We start from the raw sequence: 17,733 nt of genomic DNA, 5'->3' as shown, positions 1-17,733 counted from the left end.
GAAGCTGAGAAACCACGATCTAGACTCTCCTGCTGGACTTTTAATCTGCTTTGTACTCCACTGCCAAACCAGTATTCCTAAACCACCAAATTTACCTTAACCTCACTCCTAAGCTTCAGTAGCTCCGGTTGTTCCTCGTTGCCCGAAAGATCAAGTCTTTCCTTCTCATCCTGGCATTCAAAGCCCCCAGGATTTTGCCCACTCATGTGTTCATTCCCCAGCAGGAACTCTGCTTCGCACAAGCTTTCATCTGCGCCGCGCTCCACACCATCGTCCTTCTAGCGATGTTACCCCTCACACTCGTACCTTGTGACAATCCTCCCCACATCGCTTCTCTGATCCAAATCTTACTCATTCTTTGAAGCCCACACATGCTGCACACCCCTTGCCAACGAGTCTGTCCCCTTTTGCACCACTCCCTTCTGTACTTATCCTGGGCTCACATGTCTTACGCTGTTATACAGCTCTTCCCTCTACCCTGTTTCTCCAGTAAACTCCCTGAAGGGTTCCATCTTGTCGTTCTGGCCTTTCGGTCTCTGTTTGCACAGCATAAGGTGTGAAAACTGTATTGTTGTATTGAGAGATTCTTATATTAAGAATCCAATGAGATGAATATAAAAAGCACCTTGTACACAGCCTGGTACCCTGTTAAGTGCTCAGAAAATTATAGTCTCATAGTATCTATAGAAACATATAATCGGGAGCCCACAGAATGTGCTTAATAAATCTTTTAATAGTAGTTACGTACTGGAGAGAGCATGCATTCAGACTAGCCTGGTATTTGGAACTAACAGCAAAGAAAAACTTGCATCAGAAATTCTACACCAATTAACACGCCTTCATGCTAGAGTGAATCCAGGAGCAGTGGGTGTCACATTTTCTCCAAGTGGTGCCTAAGCCAACCGTTCTGCATTTAACAAGTTAATGAATAGCTTATGAGTAACACTTTGCCCACTCTGGCCCAATTTAGAAGGCTGCCAATAGGATAGGATGTCAATATGCCACACTTGGCTTTGCGGGGGTCCCAGCTGCATCAACCCTAAGTGATTCGGCTCTCAGCCGCCGGAGACTCTGATATCCCTAGAGAAGTGGACACCAGCGGGTTGAGGCTGCAAAGAGGTCCTGGCCTTTCCCCAAGTGGAAGAGATCCTTGTCTCAGATCCTGTGAGAGAAGGGAGTGGGGCCTGGTATTCCGAGCAGCCCAGGTTTGGCTTCGGGCCAGGCACTGAGTGGCAAACAAGAAGGAACACATTCCGGGAAGGCAAGGAGCGCTGCCAACGCAAAGGCGGCCCAGCAAGCTGGGCCTGCTGGGCGCCAGGTGCTCCTTGGCTCTGTGGAGGTCAGGCACGCAGGGAAACGCACTCGGGTTTCTCTGAGTGATCATTTCAGAGGCTTAAGCACCTCCTTCCCTCTCACTTCAGGTGGACAAAGCAGGGTTAAACCTCTAAACCCGAATCCTCTGTCCTCTGGGGTCTAGCCCCCCATCTCTGAATAAAGGTAGGAGGGGAAAGAGTGTTGTGGCCTCCTGAGATCGCGCTCTGCTGGAGCCAGGTTTCTGTAATTATGCGACCTGAGTAAGGGAAGATGCTGCCGACAGCAAGGGCAGGTCAAGGGGAAAACCTGGGATTTCTATGTCCTTGTTGAAAGAGAAGCTGAACTTCCCACCCACCCCCTCACCGCCCCCACACCCACAAAAAGCACATGCTGGTTCTTCTCACACCTGCCAGTTCTGCCTCCCTACTGGCCTGACCTTCAGGTCTGGAGAGCCCTTGGGAACGTTTTCCATTCTCGCCCCCACCAACCCGCCCCGCATGAAAGAAGAGGGAAAGGAAGCGAGAAAGGACCAAAGGAGACCGTGGAGAAATGGCCACGGGAGCTTGCCAGAGCGTCATTTCTGCCGCTGGATAGGGAATGCACTGGACTTGGACCAGACCTGGCCTGTTTTCACCCCACAAGGGGACAGTGGGGGGGCTTTCTTTGACCAAGGAGAACGAAGGCTGTTCCTCGCCTCTGCGGCTCCAGCTCCTGCTGGACTTTGCTGCCACCTAGTGGTCCAGATGGCATCTCTTCCCCCTCGAAGAGACCAGCATGGAGATGGGGCTTCAGTCCCCACCTGAGGCAAACCCGAGAGCCTTCTCTGAGAAGCTTCTCTACCCTAGGATGCCCTGCTTCTGCAGCCCAGCAGCTGGGAGAGAGGAGCAGCCCGGGTTCATGACCTCACCCAGCTCGACAGGGGTCCTAATGCCATAGCTACCAGGTAGGAGGGCCAAAGTCGGCTGGCTGGGGGCCGGGAGTAGGGGTGAGGGCAGGAGACCCCTGTGGGGTACAGTTCAGCCAGAGCTCCCCTCATTCCTGAATGCCCTTTTCACCAGAGCTCTGGCTCCTCCCATGACCCCACCTTGTCTGGCTACACCCATGTTGTAAAACCTACGTTCCTGCATTATATATATATTTTTTTTCCTCCAATTTCTCCAAATTTAAGGCAGTTGTTTCTTCCTTATAAAGTTAGCTCATTTCAACTTTAAAATGATAAAGATTATATGCCCTCTCTGTGATGCTGCTATGAACCAATCCCTGAGAGTAATGGAAAGGAAGTATATTATGTAGATTACCAGCCATATTTTCCTGCATATTGTGTTCACGTATTTATTTCCTCTAGCAGAAGGAAGCACTTGGTTCCAGCAAGCCCTGATCCTACAGACTCCAAAGTTCCAGGCCGGAGCAGCACTCCCCAGGGATTGCATGAGACCCCAAACCCCCTTTCCTGCCCACCTGTCCAACCCCTTTGTGCGTGTGTGGTAAAATACACATAAAATGTACCATCTTAAACATTTTTAAGAGCATAGTTCCATAGTGTCAAGTATATTCCCATTGTTATGCAACCATCATCACCGTCTCCAGGACTCTGTTCGTCTTGTAAAACTGAAACTCTGTGCCCATTAAACAATAACTCTCACTTCCCTTCCCCCCAGTCCCTGGCAACAACCATTCTACCTTCTGTCTCTATGAAAGTGACCACTCTAGGTGCCTCATATAAGTGGAAACATACAGTATTTGTCTTTGTTTTTTTCCTCAAGATCTATTTGTTTATTTGAGGGAGAGAGTGTGTGAGGGGGGAGAAGCAGAGAGAGAGAAGCAGACTCCCCGCTGAGCACAGAACCCAGTGTGGTGCTCGATCCCAAGACCCTGAGATCATGACCTGAGCTGAAATCAAGAGTCAGTGGCTCAGCTCACTGAGCCACCCAGGCGCCCCAATGTTTGTTTTTTTGTGGCTCTTATTTCACTTGGCAAAATGTCCTCAAAGTTCATCCACGTTATAGCATGTGTCAGAATTCTCCTCCTTTTAAAGGATAAATGACATTCCATTACATGCATACACCACATTTTGTTTACCCATTCATTGGTAACAGACACCCGACCTGGGTTGCTTCCACCTTTTGGCTATTATGAGTAATGCTGCTCTGAACATGGGTGTGCAGATAGATAACTCTTCAAAACCCTGCTTTCGGTTCTTTTGGGGTCACAACCAGAAGTGATGTTACTGGATCACATGGTAATTGCCTTTAATTTTTGAAGAACTGTCATGCTGTTTTGCACAGTGACGGCACCATTTTACACTCCCACCGGCCGTGCATGAGGGCTCCAGTTTGCCCACACCCTCACCAACACTTGTCTTCTGTTCGAGAGTAGCCATCCTGATGCGTGTGAAATGGTGCCTGACCGTGGTTCTGATTTGCATTTCCCCAAGGACTGCGGTGTTGAACATCTTTCCATGTGCCTGTTGGCCAACTGTATCTCTTCTTCGGAGAAACGTCCGTTCACAGTCCTTACCCATTTTTTAATTGGCTGTATATGTTGTTGGTGTTGACCTCTCCAACCTCCTTCCACATCAGTCTCCCCCCAAGCAGTGTCCTACAGTCATGCAGAGTCTCTCTGTGCAGAAGAGATGTATGCGTTCTCGCCTACGTCTTGCAGTGACTGGTCCATTTGCCACGAAATGCTCCTCCCGTGGCTGGTTCCTCATCCTTTAACACCAACGTAAATGTCACTTTAGAGAACCTTGCCTGACCGCCCGTCTACAGCCAACTCCCTACCTACTGTCATATCACCATTTCTCCCTTCGTGGAACCTAACCACAGTCTGCACGTACTCTGCTCGTTTACATATCTACTTGGAACTTATGTTTACATGGAGCAGAAGTGCCGTGGGGACACAGAGATATTGCCTGGCATGTTCACTGCTATACCCTCAGTGCCTGGCATGGTACCTGGCTTGTGGTCTGGGCTCAGTATTTGCTGAATGAATGAATCAGTACTAGAAGGGTCATCCTAGGGGAAAAGAAAGGTGATGTGGCCCACATTGGAACTTAACCTGCCTAATCTAGGCTCGACGTCATAGAAAAGGACACAGGGATTTTCCGGCTCGGAATTCTGGGCTTGAATTCCTGAATCAGAAGCACAGTACCGTTTAAACCAGGGACATTGCGTTGGAGCTGCCCAAGAGAAGTAGGGAAGCATTCTCGGTGCCCACCCAACAGAGGCAGAAGGCGACGCGGGTTTGCTGTGGCCGCTCTTCCCCTTCCCATTTGCCTGAAGTATGAGGCAGCTTGGCTACAGCCTTGTGAGATTTGCAGAGTGCTTGAGATTCTGGGAATGACTTGGGCTCCGCCAGTCTCCTTGGTGCCAAATATGTCAGTACAAGTACCTTTTGTGAGTAGTCAAAAGATAAAAATGAACTTTCCATACCACAGGACACTAGAAAAATCAAATGTTTGTATTTTAAAATATTTTCAAAGGCTAATGCCATGCTGGAACAACCCAAGGATAGTTGAACCAATCTCTCAGGGCAACAGAGAGCATCAGCCAGTGCAAGCAGGTGTGTATAAATACATGTAGTTTACAAACGAGCACAACAGAAAGGACACTGGCCCCAGAGGACCAGGCTGAGGAACAAAGGGGAGAAATGGAGAGAGGGCCCTCCAGAGCGACAGGCACACTCACCACTGAAATCCCTGGACCCGAGAGGACCTCCAGAGCCACCTGCCCTATAGCAGGCCTCTTGCCCTTTCTGAGCCTGGGGCATGGCTGGGGACCAGGTTCAGCAGCATGTTGGCACAGCTACCCATGACTTGGCACTTCTGGTGGCCTCTCATGAGCCTCTGGCTCAATCTAGCAAGGCTCAGAGAATGGACGTATTCTTCCTGCCCTTCAGCAAGGACCAAGGCGGGGAGACACTGGGGCAAGTAGGACTATTTCCCTGAAAATGTGATACAAAGGAGTGACGAAGGGGGCGGGTTCCAAAAAAAGGATGGGGTTTTATCCCGTGTGGTGCTGTGGGGAGAACAGAAAATATGAGTTCACCTGACACACAAAGATATGGTACAAACAACCCCCCCAGGCAGGCCCTAAGCTTAATCCTAGAACCTGCAGCGGGGGAGGACAAAGAGACCGCTAGGCTGAGCTTAGGGACTGGTCACCCACAGACCATCCCTCACATCCTCACTTGGGTTTGCCATACACAGGACAATCATGGCTCCACGATAACGAATTTCCGCTTGGATTTCTCCCTGATTAACCTCTCAGGTGTTTGAAGAAGGAAAAGCAGCGACTGTTTCTGGCCCCACTCACCCCATCACCAGTGACTTTGCCTGATACCTCTGACCTCCTCACTAAGAACCTTCTAGAACCCTCAAAGGCAGTCTTAGCATATTACAGCCCCAGGGAAAGCAGGCAGAGCCTGAGGCACAGAGCAGCTGTTTAGAAGAAAGGAGGCCTGGCAGAGATGGAGGAGTCTCTAAGGCAAAGCTACCACTGTGTCCACTCTTCCCCTCCCCTACCTCTCTTGTCCCCAGAGGTATCAGACAGAACCCCTTGACCCAGTCCCTGCACCATACCAGGCCCACCTTGGACACCCCCACCTCATTCATGGAGCGGAGGACCCTCCCCCATGGCCTGCGACTCACTGATCGCAGGTGAGACTCGTGAGCTCTGCCCTGTGGGGCCCCAACACCATCACACCCCGCTGCCCAGCCACACCCCCCACCAGGCCGCTATTGGTCATGGCCTCTCATGCAGGCAGACAGGCAGGGAGTACAAAGCCGGAGCTCAAATCAAAGCCTCCGACCTTCCCGTCGCCTATCCCCCCATCCCCTACTTGCCCCCTGGGGCACCTCAGAACTGTCTGAGCACACAGGGGAAGCTGCATACCAGGCCTGTGACCACAGTGATCACAGGCCCCGTTTACCTGCCTCACCAGGAAGTGGCGGCTAAGGACACAGAATGCTGGACCTCTGCCCTCCTTCGCAGCCCCTGCCGCCGTCCTCTGCCGTGGTCCTGTCCTCTGGGTTCCGCCAGCCTCCTCATGAGGGGCCAGAACGGAGCCTCAGCACAGGGCATGAACCTTCCCCTCGGGCTGGAACCCTAGCTACACACCCTCCTCTCCTTGTTCATAGCTTCCCCTCACTTCCCCAGTCTGCCCTTGGCCTGACAGGTGCCCAGCCTCCTGCAGAGGAGCCGTTTGGGCCCCAGAACAGGGACTCTCAGGGGCCCAAGTGAGAGCACCGGATGTTGGGAGAGAGCAGAGCCCCACTGGTGGTTTGGGTCCAGGCCTCTGTCCCGCTACTGCAGTGAGCCACGTGACCGTGGAGAGCTGCATTCCAGGTATCAAAAGATTGCCTTTGTCCCTTGGGTGGCTGCTAGTGCTCTGCCTCTGTGCCACATTGTTTCCAAGGAACAAGTTGATTTTCTTTTTCCAAGTGCTTGCTGAAGCTTAGTATACAGAATTTCTCAGCTGGTTCCAAGAATCTGGCTTTGTGTCTGAGTCCCCAAATTGTAGGAGCTTTGTAAACAGGAGGGATAAGGGTTGAGGGGCGGAGGAAGGATCTGGAGTATTTTCCTTCATACTCAGCCTCAGCACAACAGCAGCATAAACCACGGGGGTCACTGGTGGAAACTTAGCACCCAGAGCATTCTTCTTGGAGAAGCCAAGGTGGCTGTTACCTGCACACAGGAGATTCCCAGATCAGAGAAAGGGCCTAGAAGGCAGACAGACAGGTCAGTAGAGCCTTTCTCCACCCCCCACCCCCCCCAACGAGAGCTGGTCAGGGCGCAATCTGTGTACCCTGCACACTCCGTCCAACCTTGCTTGCCAGATTGATCTGTCAAACCAGCTCAAGGGCAGGGCCAAATCCAACCAGGATAACAAGCAGCCTGGCCATAAGTATTGGCTCCTGTCTTTACCCTCACTCCCCGAGGCATTAGGAAGAGACAGGACATCACCTGTGCCCAGGGACTGGGCCATCCCAATTCAGGGAGCATAACTGCTGTTCCAGCCGGGAGATGCGGAACGCCAGATAGGATGAGGACATGACCAAGAGGCAGATCCTGGAGAAAGAGACATAAGAAGGATATCTTATCCAGAAAAAAAGACATTTTTAGAGGCTCACCAAAAATAGGAATGGGGACAAAGCTACTTCCTGCAACTGGAGGAAGTAAAGAACTCTTTGCCCTTTGGCTATGTTTAGGCCTGGACATCTCTGTGCCCAAAGGCCACTTGGGGGTCCTGAGACTAGTCCCCCTGGTGATGTCCTTGAAGCCCAGCAGGAATTCTGGGTCCTTAAACTGAGCCCACCCTCCCTCTGACCAGCCACGTTGGTCCTGTGCCTCCTCTTCAAGGCCGCTAAGATTATCTCCTAAGGTGGTGGGCCCACTCTCCCAGCAAGTGCTGAGGCTGACAGCTGGAACTCAGCCGGAAGATCCAGAGGAAGGTCATGAGGTAAGGTGAGCAGAAGCCAGGGGCTGGCCGTTCACAAAACGTCCCCCCATGTTCACCACTCTGCTAGTCCTTAGGCAGAATTACAGACAAGTCTGGGGTTCCAAAAACTGCTCTAAACATGGCTGGCAGGAAGGCCGTGGCTCTCCCCTAGTCTATCCGATGGCCCTCTCCAATTTTGTCGGCTGACCCCCTCCCCAATCCTGTACAACTTTCCTTTTTTCAATAGCTTCATATCCTGCCCCTCCCTACTGCACAGCCTTAACCCGAAATTACAGGGGTGCATGAATAAAGACTGGAGACACGTTGTCTTGTTGCCAAAGGGCCTGCCATGTAGCCTCCAGACACCATGGGAGCTCTCAATTGACATAGGACCTTCCCTTCCCTCTGGGCAGTGACCTCCCCACACACAGAGGCCCCTACTCCAAACAGCCAGACACCAGGTGAGTTTGACCCCCCCCAATATAGTCACCTACAGCACAAAGATGACCTTGAGGAGCTGGTAATCCCAGAGCCTCAGCTCCCCGCCGCTCCTGGGCTCCTCCTCCAGCTTCTCCTCCTCACAGACGGCCTTCTCTGTGATAGGAGAGCAGTTAGGCATCTTCGTGGGGCGGGAGGCAGGAGCCCAGCCCGGGCAAGGAGCATGCCCGCCTCCCCCCACTCTCTGAAAGCTGCTTAGGCTCTTGGCTTGGCTTTGCCTTGTGGATTTGGATAAAGTAAGAAACAGCTCTCAGAAGCATTTTTGGCTCTGATGTTTGCTTCTTGCAGAAGTGGGGGCAGGGAAAGCCTGGTCTTTGCAAGCAGTTGTCATGGACGAGCACCCTGAGCTCACCAGACCCTGGAGGCGTCCTGGAGGGAAAGAAGCTGTCCGTGGAGTCCATGGACGCCCGAGGGATACAAGGGATGTTGTCTGGGAGGGACAGGGACCTGGAGGCAGGGCACACTTTTCTCCACTTCATCTCAGGGATGAGGACTTCCTGCAGAGAAGGCAGGAGAAACTCTCTATGACCTTGGGATCTCACTTGTCCTAAGAGGCCCACACTAGGTTTATCAAAGCTTTTCCAGATATTACCAATATGGATACCTAGTAAACATGATGGCAGGTACCCAGAAGGAGGGCTGCCATAGCAACCTTGCGTCACTCTTATCTGCTCCCTTGCTGGGACCAGCCATTCTTCCAGGGAGCAATGTCTTTGAAGACTGCTGGTATAGAACCACAGTGGGATCTAGGATGTGAGCTAACCCAGGTACGGGCTCAGATCCACTGAGTCCAAGAAAGCTTGGCACAATATATCTTAGCTGAGATAAGTCCTTCTAATCTGGACTCTAGCCCTAAGGACATCACTGACCTTAGCAGGGGGTACTTAGGGTCTCCACCAATAAAAATGGGAACAGCACCTTCTATCCTCTGTATAGTATTGTGCATATTGTATGCTTGGCTAAATGCTTAATGGTTAGTGAAGGATACTTCAAACACCCTGGGATCATGTCCATCCCCATCACTGTTCTAGAAACTCAGCTCTGCCTACCCAGAACCCCAGCAGCAAAGGAAACTGCTGGGACCTTGGCAAATCTCAAATGAGTCTGTCTGAGTTCTACAGTGATAGCCTTTGGAGTTCTTCCCCGAGGACATCTCTAGCCCCTGGAAGGCCCTCCTGACCCTGCTAAAGTGTGGGATCCAACCTGAGCACTGTCCTGCTCAGAAAGTCAGCAAATCTGCCCAGGACCTAGCGGCTATGCATGGCATGGAGGGCGTCAGGTCTAGGGGACCCCCTGGCATAGCATGGCCACTGGCTCTTGAGCCTGGAGCCCCAGTTCTGTGCTGCAGGCCACTGCCCAGGAAGCCCTGAAGGCTCAGAGCCAGAGGCTCCCTCACGCCAGCAGCTTTTGCTTCCAACCTCAGCTCTCACCAGAGACTCGCACTCAGGTTCCTCTGGAAATTCTCTTACACTCAGGCTCTTCTTGCTGGAAGGCTAAGGAAGAAAGGGAACTGGGGTCACTTGTCCATCGGGAACAGCCAAGGTCAGGAGTAAGGAGGCCTTAGCACTCTTCAAGAGAGCTTTACCTCCAGAGAAGCCACCTTGAGTCAGTAAAGCCTAGCTCCCAGAGTTTGCAGGGGTCCCCTGGTTAATGCTGGAGCAGAGGGCAAATCCAAGGCAATATACTTCCCCATGCTGCTGCCCCTCCCCCACTTCCTCACCGTGGGCCAAAGAGAGCTGTAGGCATACTGGGAAGCAGCCACGTGCTTCTGTCTGCACACTGAAGAAGCACCAGGAGGGCATGCACATGGGGACACACAGTGGCCACTGGCCTCAAAGAGACATGCTCATAGCATAGACATCCAGCCCAAGGACTAAGCCCAGGTACACTAGGCCTGAGCCCGTTACTCCCCTCTCCCTGCCCCTGGTCCCTGTGTTGGAGAGACAGGCCAACCGCTCCCAACAGCCTTGTCCCAAGGCTTCAGTCTAGGCCTGAGCAACCTCCCTGGCCTGACTCCTGCCCCAGAGCTCCATACCTGGAGGTGTGTGCAGACCCTCCGCAGCATGTCATACACGCTGTCCCGGGAAAGCAGTGACACAAAGATGTACTGGGACAGAGAAAGAAAACAGAAAAGGGTGGGGTAAGTACAGTCTGGAGAGAGTGCCAGAGTCAGGATCCTGGGGCTGGGATGGGGAGATTAACAAGGGATGGCTGGCCCGGAGACTCACTGACCTTCTGGCTGGTGTTGGTGGTGATGGCCAGGCCATTGGGAAGAAGCCGCGCCATCTTGTGTTTTTTGATCATTTGTACAGACACCACGGGAATGACCACCTGAGGGAAGAGAGGCATGCTTCTCTCAGGACTCACGCCAAAGGACATGGTCCCTCTGCTTCCTGCATAGGGCCCCAGCCACAACTGGCAGTTAGCCAAGCATGGACACCATGGAGAAGCCTGGCCCATGTGGGAGAATATGTGAGCTTTCCACTCTCTGATGCAGGCTCCCCTTCCAGTTGTCCCACTGCCCTGCCCCGGCCTTGGCAGCATACACTGTTCTGGGCTCTCACCCTGTTATCCAGGAGGCCAAGGACGGTTGCCCTGGTGAATCCCATACTCCAGTAATGGAGCTGAGCTACCACCTGGCCACAATTATAGCTCCCCCAAAGTGTGACATCCCACTTGGATTCCGAAGGCATTTCAGAGGCACCCATAGGCAGAATAAATTAGCTGTGAACCGTTCTGGACTCTGTGGAGTCTAAATTGGGGCCCTGTTTGGAAGGGGTGAAGCTACTTCCTGGAGACCAGGTGAGATGCTTCCTAGTGACAGACTTCACCAAGTGCCTGACACCCATAGGGTAGGGGCCCTGTCTCTTTCCTGGCTGCGGCCTCATGGGGCCCACTGCAGCCCTTACCACTTATTACTACCTTTATATCCTTGCCAAAGAGGCTGGCATGGAAGCAGAGCCAGTTGGGGGAGATGTAAAGCCGGCCCTGGAGAAGGAGGTCTCTCTGGAGGGCACAGGAACACACTGGAAAGTCACAGGAAAGGAGATGGCCATGAGCAAACCCCGAAGGCCCAGGGCCTGTGTCCTCACACTCAGGAGTCCAGAGCCCAGCCTCAGGGACCGCCTTCCTCAGAATCCCCCTTCCCAACCCCAGGCCCCAAAACACCCATTCCACCAGCACCCTGAGTCCTTCTCGAGAGTCCTGACGGCCCCATCTGAGCCCACCATACTGCTCGAGCTTTCCTCCTTCTCTACTCATGCTTCAAAGTGTTCCCTGAGCCTGGATTCTCGCTCCCTTAGGCAGAACTCATTGCCCTGCCTTGGAAAGAGGGCCTGGATTGTGCAAATGCTCCCACATGCTCACTGAGAGGACTGAGTGGGAAAGAACAGTCATGGATAAGAGCGGAACAGAAATAAAATTTGGAAGCCCTGACATGGCCTCAAGAAAACTTTCATAAATTCCATTTCATATCCCCTATCTGGCCTGTCTTCTCATACTTTTGAAGAAAACAGGCCCAACCACATCCAAAGGGCAGCCAGTTCCCATATCAATATTGTGCCTTGGAGGCTCTGGAGGAGAGGACCTGGGCCCCAGGCCCTCCAGGCACCTGTCCAGCCACACCTGGGAGACAGCTCACCTTTGAGAACCACCTCCTCCAAGGGGACGTCCTTAAACAGCTTGTGGTATTGCTGGTTGTATTTACTCAGCAGTGTCTGCAAACACACAAGCTGGGGCTGAGAAGTCCTGGGGGATGAGACCACCAAAGGGACCTGCACCAGCCACCAGGAAATAATGCCATGGGGGCAGGGGCCCTGGGGACTTGGGCGAAGCAGTCGGTAAATAGCCAGAGGGGGTAAAAGGCTGAGTTCCAAGCACAGCTTGTCTCTAGGTGACATGACAATGACAATAGGTCCTGACGGGCAGCCTACGACTGGAGGGGGAGATGCACCACCCCCACCCAGGAGGGGACACTCACTCAGGTTTCCCTTGGTGACAGGCCTTGGAAACCAAGGAGCCAACAGTCCCCGGATTCAGGCAGCCCAACCCCCCCCCCTGGCGGGCAGTGAAAAGGCGGCCTCCACACACTTACCCCTTCTCGGCCACACTTCTTTATCTCTTCACCCTTCAAGCCTTCTGGCCAGTGCAGACTGCAAAGGAGACATTCCATTCCAGGGACAAGGAACCCTCAAGTTCTGCCCATACATCCTCAGAGCCAGGTCTGCCCTGGCTTCAAGCCAGAAGCTTGGGGGAGAGATTGAAGACTGAGGCCCTTCTCTAGGAGCCGCAGCAAGGTGAGTATGGAGCTCAGCCCCGGGAGACGGGCATTCCTGCACGCTGGGAGCCCTCCTCCCAGACAGCAGGGGGCCGCGGGCCCCCCAGGAGATCTGTCTGCCCCACGTGAACCTTCCAGAGAGGCTTAGGAGCTGCCCACCCCTGGGTATCAAAACCCTCTCCCACTTCTCTGGCCCAAGGATAAGCAGAGGAGCAGACCCGAGGATAGGTGAGCAGAGACTCAGGGATGGGGACCAGTTTGGGGTGCGGGTGAGGTGGAAATATCAGACTCACGGCTCCGGGGCCTGGCCATGGGCCATGATCCCGGCACGACTGCCCTCCTTGCACCCTCCTCCTGGCAGCCTGGCGCTCAGCAGACTCACCTGACCCGAGGGAGGCCACCGAGGCTGAGGGAGAGGGGGTGGTGCTGGAACGCAAAGCTTCGCCCTGGCCAGGTTGGCCTGAGGATAGGTGGGCAGGGAGGAGGCTGGTAACCTGAGAAGCCTGGAGTGCTTGCCCCGTGTGCTGGGACAGGCCCCGGACTGGGAGGAAGAGGCACGGGGCAGCCTATGCCCAGCCTAACACCTGCCGCAAGGTCCCCTTTCTGCCCTTTCTTCAATCCCTTTGCCCCCCTTTTTTTTTTAAGTTTTTATTTAAATGCCAGCTAGTTAACCTACAGTGTAATACTAGTTTCAGGCGTACGATAGTGATCCAACACTTCCATACATCCCCCGGAGCTCATCACCCCAAGTGCCCTCCTTCACCCCATCACCCATGTCACCCGTCCACCCACCCACCTTCCTGCTGGTGACCCTCCATGTGTTCTCTAGAGTTCACAGTCTCTTCCTTGGTTTGTCTCTCTCTCCTGTTTTCCCCTTTGCGCGTTGGGTTTGTTTCTTAAATTCCACGTATGAGTGAAGTCATATGGTATTTGTCTTTCTCTGACTTGTTTTGCTCAGCATGAGGCTCTCCAGCTCCAACCGTGTCGTTGCAAATGGCAAGATTTCCTTCTTTTTCATTTGCCCCTTTCTTTAAGGTCCTCCTGAGGGCTTCCCACCCCTAATCCGTGGCTAGATCTGCCGGGGAGGGGTCTCACCTGGAGTCCACGGGTGCCTGGACCCTGGCTAGTTTCTCTGAGCAGGACACAGCGCTCTTCAGAGAAGCCGTCTTTCCATGCATCTGTTGGTTACTGAGCAGAAACAGCCCCACATCAGGAAGGGCGGCTCCACGGGAACACCTTCCCCTCCCAGCTCCACCACAGACGGGCCCCAGCCCCTCTGCCCGCACCCCAGCCGGCCCTGCTATTCAGGCTGAGGCTGAAGATGTCACTGTCCAGAGGCGGCAGCTTAGGCAGGAGTCTTCTGGTTCCTGACGGAGGGGGCAATCTCATGCCGCCTTTTCTGGAAGCCTGCAGGTCAGTTTGTGCCCAGAGCGGAAGGAAAATCAGCCTACCTTAGTGGGGCACCCGGCAAGTAGGACTCCGGCCCCACCCCTGAGAAAGCACAGTGGGAAGGAGGACTCAAAGACTTGCTCATGGCTGACGGTGTAAGTTGCTGAGGTGCCCGAGCAGCACTCCCATAAGCCATCGGGGTCTGGGAAAGGATGCTGGGCACAAGGCCAAAGCAGAGCTGAGGGACTGGTGCACTGCTGGTGTGGGAGGGGCTCCAGTCAGCCCAAAGGTAACTACGGGCTGGGAGGGGAGGAGGGGCCCCACACCAGGAGGTGGCCTGGTGGCCTTCAGACAGTCAGGGCCCCTTGGCCCTGAGAGCCAAACCGTCTCAAAAATGTCCCAGAGGGAGGGCCCTGGAGGGAGGAGACACCATCTCCCTGGGCAGGTGGGGCTCCCCAGTGGCTTTTGAGTTCATGCCTCCCCTAAACAGCTCTGAAGCATAGGGTCCCCCCCTTCCTGCCCCTCCAGGGAAGACAGGCTAGGAATCAATAAAGCCTGAGCAGTCCGACTAACCCCCAACTGAGTGGGCCGAAAAGCTGACAGGAAGAGAGGGTGGCCAAGAAGCAGGGCCAAGGCAGGGCACCGCGGTGGTCACAACGAGGCTACAAGGTACTGGGCAGATAAGAAGCTGGAACCTGAGGCCAGCAAATACCAGCCCACAGGACCTCTCAGCTCTGTCACTGGGACAAGTCAAAGTTCTCTTCTTCAAGAACAGAGTTGCCCACGCAGCCGAGACCTGCCAAGACCCTCAGAGATGATTTAGTCTGACCCCTTACCATGCTGTGTACACAGTAGGAAACAGACCAGCCAAGGGACCAGCTGGCCCCAGTATCACACAGTGAAGAGCCAGGTGACCTCACCCCCCAAATCAGCCCATCCACAGCCCTGCGGCCTGGTGACCTCTGCCCCTCCCCTTATGGAGAATTTTGGTACACACATCAACATAGGTTTCCTGAATCTTGCAAGGTGACATGTTTTGCTAGCGATTTGACCCTTTTGCCCCCCCACAGGGAATGTCTAGATTTATTTGTTTCCATCATTTCACATTTCAAGAGGGTTTTCCCTCCCCCTCTTGATTTTTATTACGCTCATTATAGAAAATATGAAAAAGGTAAAACATATAAATATGATGATCAAAATCACCCAGAAGGAAAGAAATTCTTCAAAAGTCACCCAAAGAAAAGGTTTATGCATAAACATAGAATTTATGTGAATGGAATTATGCATTGTAATACGTAGGTCTTACTTTCGTTGCTTAACATGATCTCATGAGGAATTCCCCGTGTCCCTATCCGTGACTGAGACAGGTTCTCAGAAGTGCGATTCGTGGGTGGAGAATGCATATTCCTCAGGCTGTTGAGACCCACTCCCAAAGTGCTTCCAGAAGCTCTACTGGTGACCACGGCTGTCAGCGCTACGTGAGGGCGCCCGTTTCCCGACATCCAGGTCTTCCCCTTGGCTATTCTTTCTCTCACTTTTGCAAATTCGATACGTGGAAACATGCTATTTGCGTTTCCATTTCTGCTTACGAGGGGTTGAACGCGTCTTCCCATGTAGACACGTGAACCACCGGGACGTCGCCTGCAAATTGTCTATCAGGATCTTCACGTTCGTCTTACTGATTTGTATCAAATGCTTTTTTGAGAATATTAATCCTTAGTTTATCATGTTTCCAAACATCCTCCCCAGCGTGTCATTTGCCTTTTAGTTTTGTCTGGGGTTTCGTTCCGTTTTTGTGTGGTAGATTCCTTCCACGTCTTCCATCTCTCGGTTCCTCACTTGGTTTGCGTGCTTTGGTTGGAGAAGCCCCCAAGCCGGAGTGTGTACAAGTCAAACCACTGAGCCCTTGAAGAGCTTGGCCCCTGCAGCCTGTGAGCTTTCCTGGGCCACCAGGAAAGAGAAGGATGTGGGGCCCGCTCAAAGGAACACACTCTAACCTAGAGGACCAGGGATAGAGAGAGACCCCAAGAAGGACCTTGGCCATGGTCTCAGAGGCAGGGAGCCTGTCACTCAGGCACTGGAAAGGGTGACTGGAGGTGTCAGGGCTGCAGGAGCTCAGAGAGCAGCAGAGCAAGAGTCACAGAAGGGCTCCCAGAGAAAAGGAAGGTGAACCTTACCCGCTGGGTAGGACTATTGTCCTGCATAGGTTCCCAAATCTCACTCATAATTGTGCCTGTGAGTGGATTCTAAACCAAACTCATCCTTAAGTCTAGTGTGACTTTCTCAGGGGGGGAGCCCGCCCTCCGCCCTCCCCCGGCTTAGTGAGGAGCCCCTGGGGGCAGGCACTCACGGCACCCCCATCCCGGCCTCCCTCTCAGCACTTGTCACACAGGGTCAGCACCAGAACTGCTCATCTCTGGGGGCTCCGGCATGGCAGGGACCCTGCCTCCTCCCTCACTGAAGGCCCTGAGCTGGGGGCAATGCCAGCGTGTGGCAGGCACACATGACATGTTTGAGGAATGACTGTGTGGGGACAGGAAGCGAGGCTGGAGGAGGGATGGACCATGAGAAAAACAAAAGACCCCCACAGCATCTCCAGGAAGAAAAGAAGGGGGGTAAAACGCAGTCACTGGGAGCAAACGACTCTCAAATATCTTTAAACTTAAAAGCAACTCCTTTACACGTGATAAACAGGACGGTTACAAGCCGTTCCTACCTGTCCATCTGTGAAGGCCGGTCCCTCCTGGCCGGCCTCATATCGCTCCTGATACAGAGACCCCGCCTGGGGCCCAGATGCACTGCCTTCAGAATGATCGAGTCAGGCTTTCTACCAGTTAGTCGTCTCCCCTGCAGCGTTTAGACGAGTGAAGACTCGGGAGCGAAGTCAGATACACAGGTAGGCACTGGGGCACAGTGGTCGCCACAGAACCAGTCAGGCGGGGAGCCCCCAGACCCACTGGGCCCTGCTGCAGAAGGCCAGGAAGGAGGCTTCAAGAGCAGGAAGCTGGAGAATGGGGGGACCAGCCTGGGTCCCCCCACTGTGCTGGTAGCCTCGGTGCACTCCCACACAGACCTCCTCAAGCCAGTTACTCTGTGTGGTGAACGACACCCCAGCCCAGCCGGTCCCACCCCAACTCCACTCTGTGGGGTAAGATCAGAAGTCCTCAAATCCCTGTCTGTTTTTTCAATCAAAGCCCCCCAAAATATCATTATTTCATCAAGGGGAGGCAACAGGGGAGGCCCAATAGTTTGGACATTAGAGGGGGTAGGAAAGGTCAGGGAACACCTCAGATGGGGCCCTTTCACCGTGCTGAGCCGGGTCCCAAGGCGTGGGAGTTCTCCCCAGAGGACACGGCAGGTACTGCCCCCCCACCCCCCCGCAAGCCTTCCTTCATTCCCTCCACAAACACTGAGCTTATCCTGCCCGGAGCCCAGCGTGGGGCTGCTGAAAGGGCTGGGAAGGGCAGCTAGCAGATCGGGGGAGATGTCAGGAGAGGAGCCAGGCCAGTCAAGAAAGGGGGGCCAGGGGCAGGAGAGGAAGAGAGAGACAACCAGGAGGGAACCCAGAGGTGCCAGAGCCGAGCTACGTCCTGCAGAACTCACAGACCAGGTTTCACGGGACTCCTGCCACGGGCTCCGCTCTCGATGCCGCCCAGCTCAGAATGCTTCCACCCGCGGGCACTCTCAAATCTAAATCTCTAACCTCGACACCCCCTCTCCTCCTAAGCTTCGGCCGCCATCAGGACGCATCCACCAAGCACGCTCGGGGTCATCCCCCAAGATTTGCCTCCTTCTGCGCGCCCGACATCCCTGCAAGG

General features: G+C 53.8%; 1 protein-coding gene across 16 annotated transcripts in view; it reads right to left on the bottom strand.

Moving 5' to 3' along the window:
- Positions 1–3,210: 3,210 nt before the first annotated feature.
- The window catches only part of GRAMD2A (GRAM domain containing 2A), a 34,245-nt gene continuing 19,722 nt past the window's right edge, over positions 3,211–17,733 (bottom strand). For 6 of the 16 annotated variants that reach the window (XR_004625505.1, XR_004625500.1, XR_004625503.1 and 3 more), the window contains 13 exons: positions 13,622–13,714; positions 12,909–12,986; positions 12,344–12,401; positions 11,891–11,966; positions 11,173–11,276; positions 10,483–10,581; positions 10,286–10,357; positions 9,681–9,743; positions 8,603–8,747; positions 8,247–8,346; positions 7,278–7,382; positions 5,001–7,033; positions 3,211–4,704 (listed from right to left, as the gene is read on the bottom strand). Coding sequence is in view for 1 of the 16 variants with exons in the window: in XM_034660721.1 (XP_034516612.1) it covers positions 7,274–7,382; positions 8,247–8,346; positions 8,603–8,747; positions 9,681–9,743; positions 10,286–10,357; positions 10,483–10,581; positions 11,173–11,276; positions 11,891–11,966; positions 12,344–12,401; positions 13,622–13,714 (919 nt within the window). In the remaining 15 variants the exon portion in view is untranslated. Of the gene's footprint in view, positions 4,705–5,000; positions 7,034–7,273; positions 7,383–8,246; positions 8,347–8,602; positions 8,748–9,680; positions 9,744–10,285; positions 10,358–10,482; positions 10,582–11,172; positions 11,277–11,890; positions 11,967–12,343; positions 12,987–13,322; positions 13,715–15,221; positions 17,281–17,733 lie in introns of those variants that run through there. The other 10 variants (XR_004625507.1, XR_004625508.1, XR_004625510.1 and 7 more) reach the window with 6 other exon arrangements.

This window comes from Ailuropoda melanoleuca, chromosome 5, assembly GCF_002007445.2.
Source record: "Ailuropoda melanoleuca isolate Jingjing chromosome 5, ASM200744v2, whole genome shotgun sequence".
Classification (NCBI taxonomy): domain Eukaryota; kingdom Metazoa; phylum Chordata; class Mammalia; order Carnivora; family Ursidae; genus Ailuropoda; species Ailuropoda melanoleuca.
This window is presented reverse-complemented; position numbering and strand designations above follow the sequence as displayed.